Below are 14,277 nucleotides of genomic sequence, written 5' to 3'. Positions count from 1 at the left end.
GGTCATTTCTTCTTTGAGAGTTCAAACTAGCTTCTACAGGTGGCCCAGCAGAGCCAGCAGCAGGAGAAGTCAGCTAGCAGCGTCTGCTAGTTCAGATTCCTCTTGATGCCAGCAAGGTGGACCTAGTGCCCTGACAGTAGATCCCCTACCCCCATTTCCAGAACAGGCCCTTGCCAGGAGACAATGTTCCTCTGTGTGTAAACTCTTGAACCTAGTAGATTAGAGAGCCCAGCTGAGAAATGTGCATGTGCTCACTGTGTCCTTCGATGATTTTTCTATTTTTCAGTCTTTGTTTTGCTATGTAGTCCAAGCTAGAACTCCTTTTTTTTAAACCTGGTGTTGAACCCAGGACCTCAGGCATGCTAGGCAAGTGTTCCACTGAGCTATTCCCTTAGCTGCATTTTCCTATATTACATTTAAAAACAAAAACCAAAAAACCTGCATATGGGAGTTTTGTCCACACACATCTATGCACCACTTGTGTGCAGTGCCCAGAGACCAGAAGAGGGTGTTGTGTCTTCTGGAACTGAAATAACAAGGAATTGGTTGTTAGCTACTATGTGGGCACTAGGAACCAAACTCAGGTCCTCTACAAGAGCAGCAAATGCTCCTAACTGATGAGCCATCTCACCAATCCCCCATATTAAACTTTCTGAACCTGGCAGGATGACTGGGTAAAAGTGCTTGCCAACAAGCCTGATGAACTGAATTCAGTCCCTGGGACCCATATGTGGAAGGAGAGACCCAATTCCCGCAGGTTGGTTTTTGCTTATTGCTGTCTGAGTATTGGGGCACATGCCTTTAATCCCAGAACTTAGAGGCAGAGGCAAGCAGATCTGTGAATTTGAGGCTAGCCAGGTCTACTTAGCAAATTCCAGACCAGCTAGGGTTACACACCAAAACTCTGTCTTTAAAAAAAAAAACAAAGCATATATATATAGTTTTGCTTAGTGTACTTTCACTAGTCCGGGCTTCCAGCAGAGCCTTAATGGCTTTTGAGATAAGCAGAGAGAGGTATGGAAGGATTCACTGGGCTTGGCTGAGCAGGAAAGAGATGGTAGGGAAGAGATGGGTGGGAAAAGCTGATGGGTAAAAAAGATTCAAGAGTAACGTTCTGTTAACTTGAATACCTGCCAATATTTTTTGCAGTAAAATGTTTATTTTGTGATATACCTGCTGTGAGTATGCAGTGTGGGCCAGGTACCACACTAAACACTGGGACGCAACAGTAGTGGGGCTAGACAATGTTCTCAGGAAGGTTTCTTTCTGAAGAAGTCAGCCAGGTCTCAGAGGCTAGGAAGAGACTTGGAAGAGGTAGGTGGGTCTTTTGGCTAGGGCATCATTATTGACTTGTTGAGGACTCTTAGGTGGATAAAAGATGCCTAGGCAGCATCTACAGAATGAAGTCTCATCTCCAGGCCTAGGTGGGCTTATTTCTACACATAACTCCTGAGTCATTTGTTTTTAGACTTTGTAGCCTCTGAGCGGGAACTAGGGTATAAGATAGTCTACTTGAAAATGCTAGAGCATCATATGGGAGATGGAGGCAGAAATTCAAGGCCAGTCTTAGCAACATAGTGAATTTAAGGCCACAGGTTACATGAGACCTGGAGGACTGATTGTCCCCTCTGTTTGGGTCCTCAGCACCTTGCCTCCTGGGATTACAGGAGGTTTCCTGTGCTGTTTGTGGCCAAACATAATACTGTCCAAGGTCTGCAGTTGTATGTAGAGGAAGAGTCTGTGCCTCGAGACATTTAGCTATGGCAGGAGATGGGAAAATGAAGAGGTGGGCATGACTGTCTCATTTTGGTAAAATGGTTTGTAATACAGGGAAAATTGGGAACTTGGGATGCTCCCACTGTGCTCTGCAGTGGAGGCTACCATTCAGAGGAACACAAACCAAGCTGAAGGGCACGTGGAGGTTAGCAGGGCTCTGCCTTGGTGTGGCAGACGAAACACAGGGCACTTGAAGTGCTAGGCACTATTTTGTACAAGTGGGTTGGCCGTGTCTTCACAACAGCCCAGGAGGTAGAACCAGATAAGTAAACACCTGGGGTGGGCAGCGTATGGCCCTGATCCTGCCACTCTCTAGTGAGGAGCTGGCTGGTACTCCGTGTCCACTCTGGACATTGATTCTGGCAGGCTTTCCCAGGCTTAGGTGGAGCATCATAGAGCAGCATGTAGAGATAACCTGTGGGTCTCTCTCTCTCTCTCTCTCTCTCTCTCTCTCTCTCTCTCTCTCTCTCTCTCTCTCTCTCTCTCTCTCTGTCTCCCTCTGTCTCCCTCTCCCTCTCTCCCTCTCCCTCCCGCCCTCCCGCCCCCTCTCTCTCTCTCTCTCTCTCTCTCTCTCTCTCTCTCTCTCTCTCTCTCTCTCTCTCTCTGTCTTTGTCAGGATAGTGGTGGCGCACGCACACCTTTAGTCCCAACACTGGGAGGCAGAGGCAGGTGGATCTCTCAGCTTAAGGCCAGCCTGGGCTACAGAGCAAGTTCCAGGATAGCCAGGGCTACACAGAGAAACCATCTCAAAAAGTTGCCTCAAGGCAGACAGTATAACTTGTCTGTTTACCCCATATTTTAAGGTGTGGCAGTTAGTTGTCAAGGACATGCCTCAGTCAAGAGTCTCTGGTAGAATGCATGGTGGGATCGCTGCTCCTTTTCCTGCTCGGAGTCTGATGTCAGCGAAGGACAGTAAAAAGACAGTGTGTCAGTGGTTAGACAAACCCATACAATGGTGGAAATTCACAGACTTGCCATGAAATCTCAGCTGGTGTTTGGGCTTTCTGGGCCTTTGTTGCTCCCTGTGAAGGGCTTAGAGGTAAGCTGACCCATAATGTTGGTCTTAGACACAGGCAACATCACCTCATCTCCAGTGGTCCACAGCTCTGCCACGTTTCATTTGTTCTTTCTGTATGGATGTGTTGTATGCATGTGTACATGTCACACAGGTACAGGTGAACGTGCCTGGGTAAGCATGAAGACCAGAAACTGATGTTAGATGCTCTCCTTTCGTCACTCCCCACCTCATTTTGTGAGGCAGGCCTGGCACTCACTGGTTCGAGTTAAGACTAGTGGGCTAGTGAGCTGCAGAGACCTTCCTGTGATTATAGGTCCCCACCTGCCTGTTTGTGTAAGTGGGTGCCAGGAATCCGAACTCGGGACCTCAGGCTTGCACAGCCAGCACTTCACTGAGCCCTCTCCCTAGCCCCATTGCTTTTCCCTGCCCCCTGTATTTCCAGCTTGGCTACACCTGACCAGAGTTCTGGTGAAGAGAGGAAAAACACAAGGGTCCAGGACTTCTACATCAGTCTTCTGTCCTCATTCAGAACGAATGCATGGGTGGCCTCAGTGCCTCTGGCCCTGCCTGCCGGGTGTCAAAGGCTGCTGGTGGCTGGCTGAGACTCTGCTTTACCTGATCCCCTGTGGATTGTGTGTGCACACTGCTCAGAGCTCTTCTCGGGGCTGAGGTGATAGCAAATGAGCCCTTGTGCCTACTTGGTGCCGCCTATCAGCACTTCCATGCTATCAAGGCCCATTTTCATGCATCTGCCGCTCCAACTCACTTCCCACAAACAAGAGGCCTTTTCTTTTGGGAAACTATCTGTGAGAACAATGGTTTTATTTGGGAAAAAACAAAAACCCCACAAAACTGTACACAAGAAAGGATGGCTGTACCTCTTCGTCCCCAGCTGAGGGCTTCAGGATCACAGCTGTGCAAAGTCCCCTCTGTGCTGTGCTAACCACTGGTCCAGCGTTTGGGCCTTGGGGTTGAGTTGCAGGGTTAGATCAATGTTGCGGTCAGGTTTCAGGGCATAGAAACGGAACATGTTGGCCAAGTCTCGGGCCCCTGGGAAGCCAAGCTTCTCATATTCCTCAGGAGTTGTCTGGAAACAGAAAGCCCACATGCCTATTTCCTCCACAGCCCTGGTGATGGCAGGTAGGCTTGGCTTCCTGCCTAGTCCTGGGAAGCCAGGGTATAGCTGTGTTGGTCCTGCAGTCACTAACTCAGGTCCTCACTATGAGGCCACGCGAACACTACCAACTAGAAAGCCAGAAGTATGGAAACCGTGGCTCCTCACAGGCTACCTGACACCGATCAGTTTAAAGGCTGTTCTTTCAAAGTCATGAGATGAAACCCATCAGTGCCTCTCAGAGCTGAAATCAGCTACATCACTTCTTTGTTCAAAAGCCAAAACTATTCCTTTTTCTTTCAAACCAATCTGAACTCTTGAGCTCCTTAGGTCCTCCACAACCCTGGCTTAGTCCCACCTCTTTTTAAAGCAACATGGCCACTTAGTGCCCTTTCTATTACTTATCCACCCCACCTCACCACCCCAGGTGGGTTTCTCTGTGTAGCCCTGGCTGTCCTGGAACTCAGTCTGTAGACCAGGCTGGCCTCGAACTCACAGAGATCCACCTGCCTGTCTCAAAACAAACAAAACAATAATAATAACCCTTTGGGAGTTAGGTACATTTTGCAAGATCTGGGGCTTCACAGCTCTGGGGAGGGAGGAACCCACCTTTGCATGGTGTACAGTCTTGCCAGTGTGTCTGGTCAGCAGGGCAGCATACTCCTCTGCAGTGTGCCTGCAGGTGCTGAGTCCAATGTTCTGGCCTACATACTCTTCTGGCTTCTTCAGCAAGCTGAGCACCACGGGGCCCAGGTCACTCACCGCCATTCCATCCATGGGGACATCACCCATGGGCAACTCTGTGAGGACAGATACGTGTGCTAGCAGGGACAGAGTTCCTCGGGGAGAGATTGGCAGCTGGTTTCCCAGCAGCCAGTCCTCTGGGCATCCACACATACCAGTGTTGGTCTGTCTTCGTGTAGCAGTCCTCAAGTTCTACAAACTCTAAGTCTGTACCAGTGGTCTGTCGTTCACTGGGCGGATCGGACTCCTAAACTCTGTGCCAACACCTGTATCCTCACATGAAGATGAGTGACAGTCACAGGGCAGAGAATGGCCAGCAGGCAGCAGCCCCTCCAGCTTTGGCCTCTAGTACCTCCTGCTCTAATCCACTGACCGACTGGAAGGACACAAGTTGGCTGAGGTTCCTTCCAAGCTGAGTCAGGCATCCAGTTTGTTTACAGACTGGATGGCAGACACTATCTACATCTTCCACTTCCCGTTCTGAGAGCAGTAATAACCTTGGTTGGTTTTCTCATTACTCCAAGGGACCATTGTGTTAAACCCATTTCACAGAATTTAAGTCGAGGCCTACCTAAGTTAGATGACTCTCCCAGTCTCAAGCCTAATGTCAGGGAGCCTGGGCTTAGACACAAAGTGATCTGGTGATAGCCCCACATTTGGCCAAACCTGTTACTTCATATGCTGCAAACTGTATTTCACTGTGTAAGGTGGGGCACACTCACCCAGCAAGTAACTCTCTCCATCTGCAGCTTTCTGGGGCAGGAAATAGGAAAGAAGGTTCTCAAAATAGCAAGGCAGCCGCACACTGGTCATGGGAACACCAATGTCTCGGAAATACTCCTCCACCTCCCCTTTGCCATCAAAGTGGCCTGCTGCCAACCTTCCCGCCGTCAGCTTGCTGATGTTCTCCAGGCCACTGTAGACGACATAATGGAGGCCCAGGCGTTTGGCTAGATCTGCTAGAAGCTTGCCCTGGGAAGCAGGAAGGAGAGACCACAAGGGTAAGAGAAAGGCTGTGTGTCCCTGACCTTCCTCCCCTACACGTGGATTAACTCCATGACTCCCCTACCTGTGATGCTAAAAGCCAGACCACCTACCAAGTCCTCTGCTCTGGAATAATGCTCACATACAGCACTACACTAAGCTTTCAAACTCCAGGGTCACCTTTAAAATCATGGGTTTTCTTAACTATACCTCATGGTGCACACTAGGGGAAAGTGAGGTCAGAGGTGAAGTCAGGAAAATCAGGAGTTCAAGGCCAACTTCAGCTACAAAGACCCTATCTTAAAAAGAAAAGAAAAAAAGAAAAAGGAGCAAGCCTGCCTTGAGAAGGGGTGCTAGAAACCTTTTGATGTGCATACCCCATCTTTGCTGACTGCAGAACTTAGCTGACTTGATTGGTGAGCTCAGAGTCATCTTTGTTTTTTTTTTTTTTGGTTTTTCAAGACAGGGTTTCTCTGTGTAGCTTTGCTCCTTTCCTGGAACTCACTTGGTAGCCCAGGCTGGCCTCGAACTCACAGAGATCCGCCTGGCTCTGCCTCCCGAGTGCTGGGATTAAAGACGTGCGCCACCACCGCCCGGCCAGAGTCATCTTTGGAGATGCTACAGCTTGATGGCTAAGCACAAAGGCCACTCAGGTTCATCTGGGCTGTGTGACCCAGGACAAGTGGTCCAACCGTTGTGACCCCACTGGTTAATAAACAATGATCCATGCCATTAAAGTTGGGGATATGTAATCGCAGCCCCCTAAAAGATCTGCTCATACCTTACCCCTGCAAGCTTTTAAATATGACTTGATTTGGGGACAGGGTCTTTTAGATAATAGCATTAACAGTCTTGAGATTTGATTATCTTAGATTAATCACATGAATCCTAAAATCCAAAATAAATATCCTCCTAAGAGAAGAGAGCTATGGGGCTGGAGAGATGGCTCATTGGTTAAAAGCACTGGCTGTTCTTACAGAGAACCCAGGTTCATTTCCCAGCACCCACATGGCAGCTCACAATGTCTGTAACTCCAGCTCCAGGGGAATCTGATGCCCTCTTCTGGTCTCTGTGGACACTGCATGCAAGAGGTGCACGGACAGACATGCGGACAAGACACCTGTGGTGGTTTGAATGGGAACAGCCCCCCGAGGCTTGAATACTTGGTCCCACTGGTGGGACTGTTTGGGAAGAATTAGGAGGTATGACTTGGTTGGAGAAAGTGTGTCACTGGGGATGGGATTTGAGGTTTCAAAAGCCTATACCATTCCCAGGTGGCTCTCTTTGAACCTCACACCCATGGATCAGGATACTCCTCCACTGCCATGCTTCCTGCCATGATGATCATGGACTCAAATCCTCTGGAACCATTAGCCCTAATAAATATAAGTTACCTTGGTCATGGTGTCCCTTCACAGCAACAGAAAAGTAACAGACAATGCCATAAACATAATTTTTAAAAATTAAATAATAATAATAAGCCAAGCATGGTGGCATATGCCTATAATGCTAGCATTCAAGATTACAAGTTGCAGGCCCACTTGGGTTATATAGAAGACCTTGTTTTATCCTTCCCTGCCAAAATAAAACCCACAAGAACCCAGGAGAATATAGAGGCATGTACTGGTGTGATACATAAGCTTAGATACATCTAGAGCCACAGAAGCTGGAAGAGCCGAGGAAGCACTCTTCCTGGAGTGCCAGAAGGGACTGTGACCTTGCTGGCAACTGTTGGGGAAGATTATCTAAGGGGTGTTACTGTTGTTTATGTTGCATTTGTTTAACTCCGTGGACCTGTGTTACTCTGCCTGTCTAATAAAGAGCTGAATGGCCAATAGTGAGGCAGGAGAGAGATAGGTGGGGCTGGCAGGCAGGGAGAATATGTAGGAGGAGAAATCTGGGAGGAGGAAGAAAAGAGATGGAGGAGTGAAGAGAAGAGTGAAGAGAAGAGTGAAAGAAGTAGCCGGAGGAGGAGGACTCCAGGGACCAGCCACCCAGCTACACAGCAAGCCACAGAGTAAGAGTAAGATTTACAGAAGTAAGAGAACGGGAAAAGCCCAGAAGCAAAAGGTAGATGGGATAAGTTAAGAAAAGCTGGCAAGACAAAGCCAAGCTAAGGCTGGACAGTCATAATTAAGAATAAGCCTCAGCCGGGCGGTGGTGGCGCACGCCTTTAATCCCAGCACTCGGGAGGCAGAGCCAGGCGGATCTCTGTGAGTTCGAGGCCAGCCTGGTCTCCAAAGCGAGTTCCAGGAAAGGCACAAAGCTACACAGAGAAACCCTGTCTCGAAAAAACCAAAAAAACCAAAAAAAAAAAAAAAAAAAAAAAAAAAAAAGAATAAGCCTCCATGTGTGATTTATTTGGAGCTGGGTGGGGCAGGTCCCCAAAAAAGACCAAAGATCAAGCAATAACAGGCAACTTAATCTGGATGTCCAACTTTTAGAACTGTGAGCTACTTTCTGTAGCTTTAGACTAGAGTATGGTTACTGTAGTCCCAGGGGGCTCACAAGGGTTTCCCAGGACTAAGGAGACAAACTGTTCCAACCAGACCTTTGTCCCATGTGATGTAGGGTGTAGTGGTTTACCATGCAAGGGTTCAAGAGCTAGGCAAGGGTGTCCTTCATCTGTATTTGAAGAGCAACAAGAAAAGAGCAAGGCCTGAAGTGCTTAGCCCTCCCTGGCAAGTCCAAGCTGCCTTCTGGATCAGCTGGGGTCCCCAGGCCTTGTCCGAGACACACTGAACCAAGCCCCCGTCTCCTCAACCCTCACCTGCTTGACTTCTCGGTCCCGGCTGCACTTTTCCCAGTAGTTGGTCACAATGAAGGCGGCGTGAGCTCCCGTCAGTGCCAGCTCCATGCTAGCCTCGTCGTCCTGATCTCCTCGCACAACTTCAGCGCCCCGCAGCTTCAGTTCTTTGGCTGCTCTCTGCTCAGGATTCCTTGTTACCACTCGAACCCTGAATGTCCCATCTTCCAGCACTGTGCGTGCCACTGAGCCACCTTGGGCCCCTGTGAAGAGTCAAAAAGATCTCTGGAGTCACAACTGCCAGAGTCAGAGAGAGTAGAGCCCAGAAGGGATTGCTCCACCAGGGCAAAAATGTCCAGAAACACATCAGTGTTCTTAAACTACTTTTAGGTTTTCTAGATTTGGGGGGAGGTTGCTACACAGAATCTCACTGTGTAGTCCAGGCTGACCTCAAATAAAGATGTAGACCAGGCTAGCCCTGAACTCACAGAGATCCCCCTGCCTCTGCCTCCCAAGTGCTAGGATTAAAGAAATACACTACCACATTCAGCTTCCTTACTAGGTTTTTTTATTTAGAGACTTTGAATGTTTTTTCTTCTGACCTCATTCTCCAGAACGTTGGGAATACAGGATGAGCCACCACAGCATGCTGTTTGCTTTTATTTTTAAGATGTATTTTATGTGTATGAGTGTTTGCATGTATGCATGTGTAGCACATACGTGTCTGGTGTCCATGGAAGCCAGAAAGGGACATTAGATCCCCTAAAACCAGAGTTACAGACAGTTGTGAGCGGCCCAACCTGAGTGCTGGGAATTGAAGTTAGGTCTTCTGTAAGCAGCTCTTTGCCTTTTTAAAATGTTTGTTTATTATGTATACAATGTTCTGCCTGCATATTTGCCTGTAGGTCAGAAGAGGGCGCCAGATCTCATTACAGATGGTTGTGAGCCATCATGTGGTTGCTGGGAATTGAACTCAGGACCTCTGGAAGAACAGCCAGTGCTCTTAACCACCGAGCCATCTCTCCAGCCCTCGCCTTTTTAAAATGTATAAATCAAGGGCTAATGGTGTAATTCAGTGGTAGTATGTTTTCCTAGAATGCATGAGACCCTAGACTCAAGCCCGAGCACCATACATATGCATACAAAATAACAAAGGGATAAAATGTATAATAAAATGCTTTTTAATATAATCACTGAATTGTGTAACCATTTTTTGTTGTTGGTTTTTTGTTTGTTTTTTTGAGACAGGGTTTCTCTGTGTAGCTTTGCTCCTTTCCTGGAACTCACTTTGTAGACCAGGCTGGTCTCAAACTCATAGAGATCCACCTGCCTCTGCCTCCTGAGTGCTGGGATTAAAGGCATGCGCCACCACCGCCTGGCTTGTGTAACCATTTTTATCCACTTCTACCATCCTGTGTCCTCACCCCCAAAAGAGCCTCATCTCCATTTCCCGTCCACTAACTTGTCAACCGTTAATTTACTTGGGATTTGCCCTTTGTTGACTTTCATGCAAATGGAATCACATTTGTGGCCTTTGGTGACTGACTTCTGTCAGTTCAAGATTAATCTACATTTTTGTTTTTCCACATATTTATACTGTGTGTGTGTGTGTGTTTGCACATGCATAAGTGAAGGTCCAAGTGGTCAGTTTTGGTGGCAAGCACTTCCTCTTGCTGAGCCATCTCATTGGCCTACATCTACATTTCTAACTAGCAGCACATGTGTGTCCTTTTTAATTTTTTAAAAAGTTTTATTTATCTTTATTATGTGTATCAGTATTTTGCTTGCATGTATGTATGTATGTGTACTGTGTGTGCAGTACCTGAGGAGGCCAGAAGATGTTCTCAGATGCCCTGGAACTGGAATTATAGATAGTTATGAGCAGTCCGGTGGGGTTGCTAGGAACCCAACCAAGAGCAAGTGCTCTAACCCTGAGCCACCTCTCCAGCTTCTAGTTATTTATTTATTTATTTATTTACTTACTTACTTACTTACTTATTTATTTATTTTTCTTTCCCAAAACAGGGTTTCTCTGTGTAAGAGCCTTGGCTGTGCTAGAATGTGCTCTGTAGACCAGGCTGGCTTTGAACTCAGAGATCCGCCTGCCTCTGCCTCCTGAGTGCTGGGATTAAAGGCGTGCGCCACCGCCGCCCGGCATCCCAGCCTCCTTTTATAACATTTTCTAACCAGGCAGTGGCCAGTCTACCTGTTGTCTCAGCTACTCCAGGAGCTGACGAGGGAGGGCACCTTGGATGACACCATCCACCTTAAAAAAGGGAAATTGGGCCAGGTGTGGTGGCACAAGCCTTTAATCCCAGCACTCAGAAAGCAGGAGTAGATGGATCTCTGAGTTCAAAGCCGGTTTGGTATACATACATAGTGAGTTCCTGGCCAGCCAGACCTACAAAGTGAGACTGTGCCTCAAGACACCAAAACCAAAATCAAAACTTTTTTTAACTATAACATGGGGGTGGGGGTGGGGCACAAGTCAGGGGTAGAGTGTCTGACTGGTGTGAAGCCTTGGCTTCCATCTCCTGCACCACAAACATAGTGGACCACAGGCCATCACTGAGGAGGCTGAGGAAGCAGGACCAGAAGTTCCAGGCCTTGAACCATTGAGTGGCTTGGTGGGTAAAGGGGCTTGAGGCCAAGCCTAACACCTGAGCTCCATCTCTGGGACCCAAATGGTGGAAAGAGAGAACCAATTTTTCTGAAAGTTGTATTTTCAACCTCCAAATGTGCCCAGTGGCAATGTGTACAACCACAACATAAAATTTAATAAGTGTTTTAACAAATTCAAGGCCACCTGGGCTACATAGTGAGACTTCTCTTGAATAAAGATATAACCAGGCAGTGGTAGCACACACCTTTAATCCCAGCACTCAGGAGGCAGAGGCAGGTGGATCTCTGTCAGTTTGAGGCCAACCTGGTCTACAGAGCGAGTTCCAGGACAGCCGGGTGTGTGTGTGTGTGTGTGTGTGTGTGTGTGTGTGTGTGTGTGGCATCTTTCCAATCTTTCCAGTACCATTATTTATTTTGAGAAGGGTCTTGCTATGTAACCCTGGCTGGCCTAGAAGTCAGAGTTCCACCTGCTTCTGCTCCCAAATGATGAGATTAGCCTTAAATCTTTACATGTTTACATAGTAAGAACCTTCTCAAAATAAAATAAATAATGGGGCTGGAAAGGCGGCTTTGCAGTTAAGGCTGCTCATACAGAGGGCCAAGGCATGATTCCCAGCACTCACATGTTGGCTGACAATCATAACTGTAAATCCAGGGGATCCAGTATCCATGTCTAGCCTCGTCAAGCATCGCACACGCAGTGCACAGACACACATGCTTGAAAAACACCACAACATAAAATAAATAGATGAAGAACCTCACGACCACCACACACGATTCAGCAGTTCAGCATATAATTCAGAGGTATTGCCCTTGCCCAGGATTTGGGAAGTCCTAGGAATCATTAGCCCTGGAAGTTTTTTGTTTTTTTGTTTTTAAGAATTAATATATCTGAAAGGAAAACAGGTAGAGAGGGCGGGTAAGTGTATGGAAGCAAAGTAACAAGCTGCTGTTTGAAAATGTGACCAATATTTACATATACTCTGGTACAATACCAAGAAAATTTGTTAATTGGGGAGGTGGAGGGAGAAAATTTAATTTTGGTATTCTGTGCAAATACACGTGCCAGCGCACATGCATGCACACACACATATAGAAGTTGCTCTGTAGACCATCTGTCCTTGAACTCTCAGAAAGCCACCTGCCTCTGCCTTAGGCCTCGGATTAAAGGTGTGTGAGCCACCACGCCCGCATATATATATATATATACTCAAGACCAATCTGCACTCAGGTTTTGCCGCCCCTGCCCACCCCTATGTGTGGGAACCACAGCCACTCTTCCTGCAAATGATGGGCGGAAGGCCCTGGCTCGGCCGCCCTTACCAGGCCTGACTCACTGACCTGTGGCTCCAAAAACCACCACCAGTTTCTTATCGGCCATGGGGCCCAGGGCCCGAGGAGCGCGATCCCAAGAGTCCGGAGTAGCAGAGTTGGCGAAGGGCAGGATCTCTGCCCGGAGCCGTCTGGTTCCTGAATGCGTTCTGAGATCCGGTCTGGCAATACCCAGTGCCCTGGATCTCCTCTTGCAGGCCCCAGATCACAAAGGCTGGGAAGGGGAGTTGGGGAAGAGTGGGGTTTGGCGGGATCCGCCGGCCTGCCGCAGAGTCCACTGAAAGGGGGGGGTCGCTCCTGTGCAAGCCGCCAGCCCCCACTGCAGCCTCCAGGCTACCCTTCAGAGCCCCTCCCGGTCGCGCCGTGCTTGTGGTCAGCCGGTTGCCAGGCTTCCGAACCCCTGCGGTCCTGGTCCTGACCCTGCTTCTTCTGCTCACTCAATCTGCCCTCCCCTCCCCGCCCCGCTCCCGGATGGTTCCTCCCTTCACGCTGCAGCTGCTACGGCTTTAAGCGTTTGGGTGAGCACAAGGCCCTAAGTGTGCAGGTCCGTTTTGTCCCGAGCACACTTGGCATGTGACTGGGGTGGGGGCTGGGGTGGGAGATGGAGTCTCTGCTGCACGGAATACCTGTCTCAGCCTCCAGAGTGCTGGAATTAGAGGTATGGATTACCGTGCTTGGTTAGTTATATACACACACGTTATGTGAAACATTGATCTAAACTCATAAAATGTTCTTATCATCACCACCATCACTACCATCATCATCATCATCATCATCATCATTGATGAGGTCCCACCTGGAACTCGATATGTAGACCAGGCTCTGCTTCATCTGTCCTGATGCCACACCTGGCTTGATTACTATTTTAATAAATACATGAACATCTATCTGCACATATCGGCCGTCATCTAGTGATTAAGTGTCCGTGTCTCTTAACCTCCTTTTGTTTTTTTGTTTTTTTTTTTTTTTGGTTTTTCGAGACAGGGTTTCTCTGTGTAGCTTTGCGCCTTTTCCTGGAATTCACTTGATAACCCAGGCTGGCCTCGAACTCACAGAGATCCGCCTGGCTCTGCCTCCCGAGTGCTGGGATTAAAGGCGTGCGCCACCACCGCCCAGCTTTAACCTCCTTTTGTATGCCTGACTCACTCTGGCGGGAACTACAATTTTTCTACTTATTTATTTATTCATTCATTCATGGGTTTTTTTTTGAGACAGGGTTTCTCTATGTAGCCCTGGCTGACCTGGAACTCGCTCTGTAGTCCAGGCTGGCCTCGAACTCACAGAGCTCACATTCACCGTCCCCCCCCCCCCCCCCCCCCCGCCCCACTTACTTTTTTGTTGTTCTCTTCCTATTCCTGTTGATGACCTTCCTTTCCGGCCAGTCTTTCTGCTGTTTTCATATTTGGAGTTTTCTTCTTTTATTCCATTTTAAACATTTTAAAAATTCTTTAAATTTTATTAAAATTATTCGATTTTAAACATTTAAAAATCTTTAAAGTATTTTATTCTATTTTACACTTTGTGTATATGTGTTTGTGCATGTGCATGCAAGTATCTGTGAAGAACAGAAGAGGGCGTTTGGTCCCCTGGAACTGGAGTTGCATGTGGTTGTGAGATGCCCGATGTGGGTGCTGGAGACTGAACTGGGATCCTCTGGAAGAGCAACAAGTACTCTTAACTACTGAAACATCTCTCTAGCGTTTTCTTTTTCTTTTCTTTTCTTTCTTTTTTTTTTTTTTCCTTTTCTTTTTCAAGGCAGGGTTTCTCCACATAACAGTTCTGGCTGTCCTGGAACTCACTCTGTAGACCATGCTGGTCTCGAACTCACAGAGATCCACTTGCCTCTGCCTCCTGGGTTCTGGGATTAAAGGCATGCACCAGCACTGCAGCTTCTTAATGATTTTTTAAGAAAATAATTTTTTTTCTTAATGGTTTCATTAG

The 14,277-nt window shown here is 47.8% G+C and overlaps 1 protein-coding gene across 1 annotated transcript; it reads right to left on the bottom strand.

Annotated features, from left to right (window-relative positions):
* Positions 1-3,599: 3,599 nt before the first annotated feature.
* On the bottom strand, positions 3,600-12,541 carry Nmral1 (NmrA like redox sensor 1). Its single transcript, XM_059269154.1, has 5 exons — positions 12,346-12,541; positions 8,407-8,645; positions 5,375-5,624; positions 4,518-4,708; positions 3,600-3,881 (listed from the first exon to the last, which is right to left on the bottom strand). The coding sequence occupies exons 1-5, from the start codon at positions 12,383-12,385 to the stop codon at positions 3,702-3,704; spliced, it is 900 nt and encodes a 299-aa protein (XP_059125137.1). The 5' UTR covers positions 12,386-12,541; the 3' UTR covers positions 3,600-3,701.
* Between the last annotated feature and the right edge of the window lie 1,736 nt (positions 12,542-14,277).

This window comes from Peromyscus eremicus, chromosome 8a (assembly GCF_949786415.1).
Source record: "Peromyscus eremicus chromosome 8a, PerEre_H2_v1, whole genome shotgun sequence".
Classification (NCBI taxonomy): domain Eukaryota; kingdom Metazoa; phylum Chordata; class Mammalia; order Rodentia; family Cricetidae; genus Peromyscus; species Peromyscus eremicus.
The sequence above is the reverse complement of the archived record's forward strand: the minus strand, read 5'-3'. Positions and strand labels throughout refer to the sequence as shown.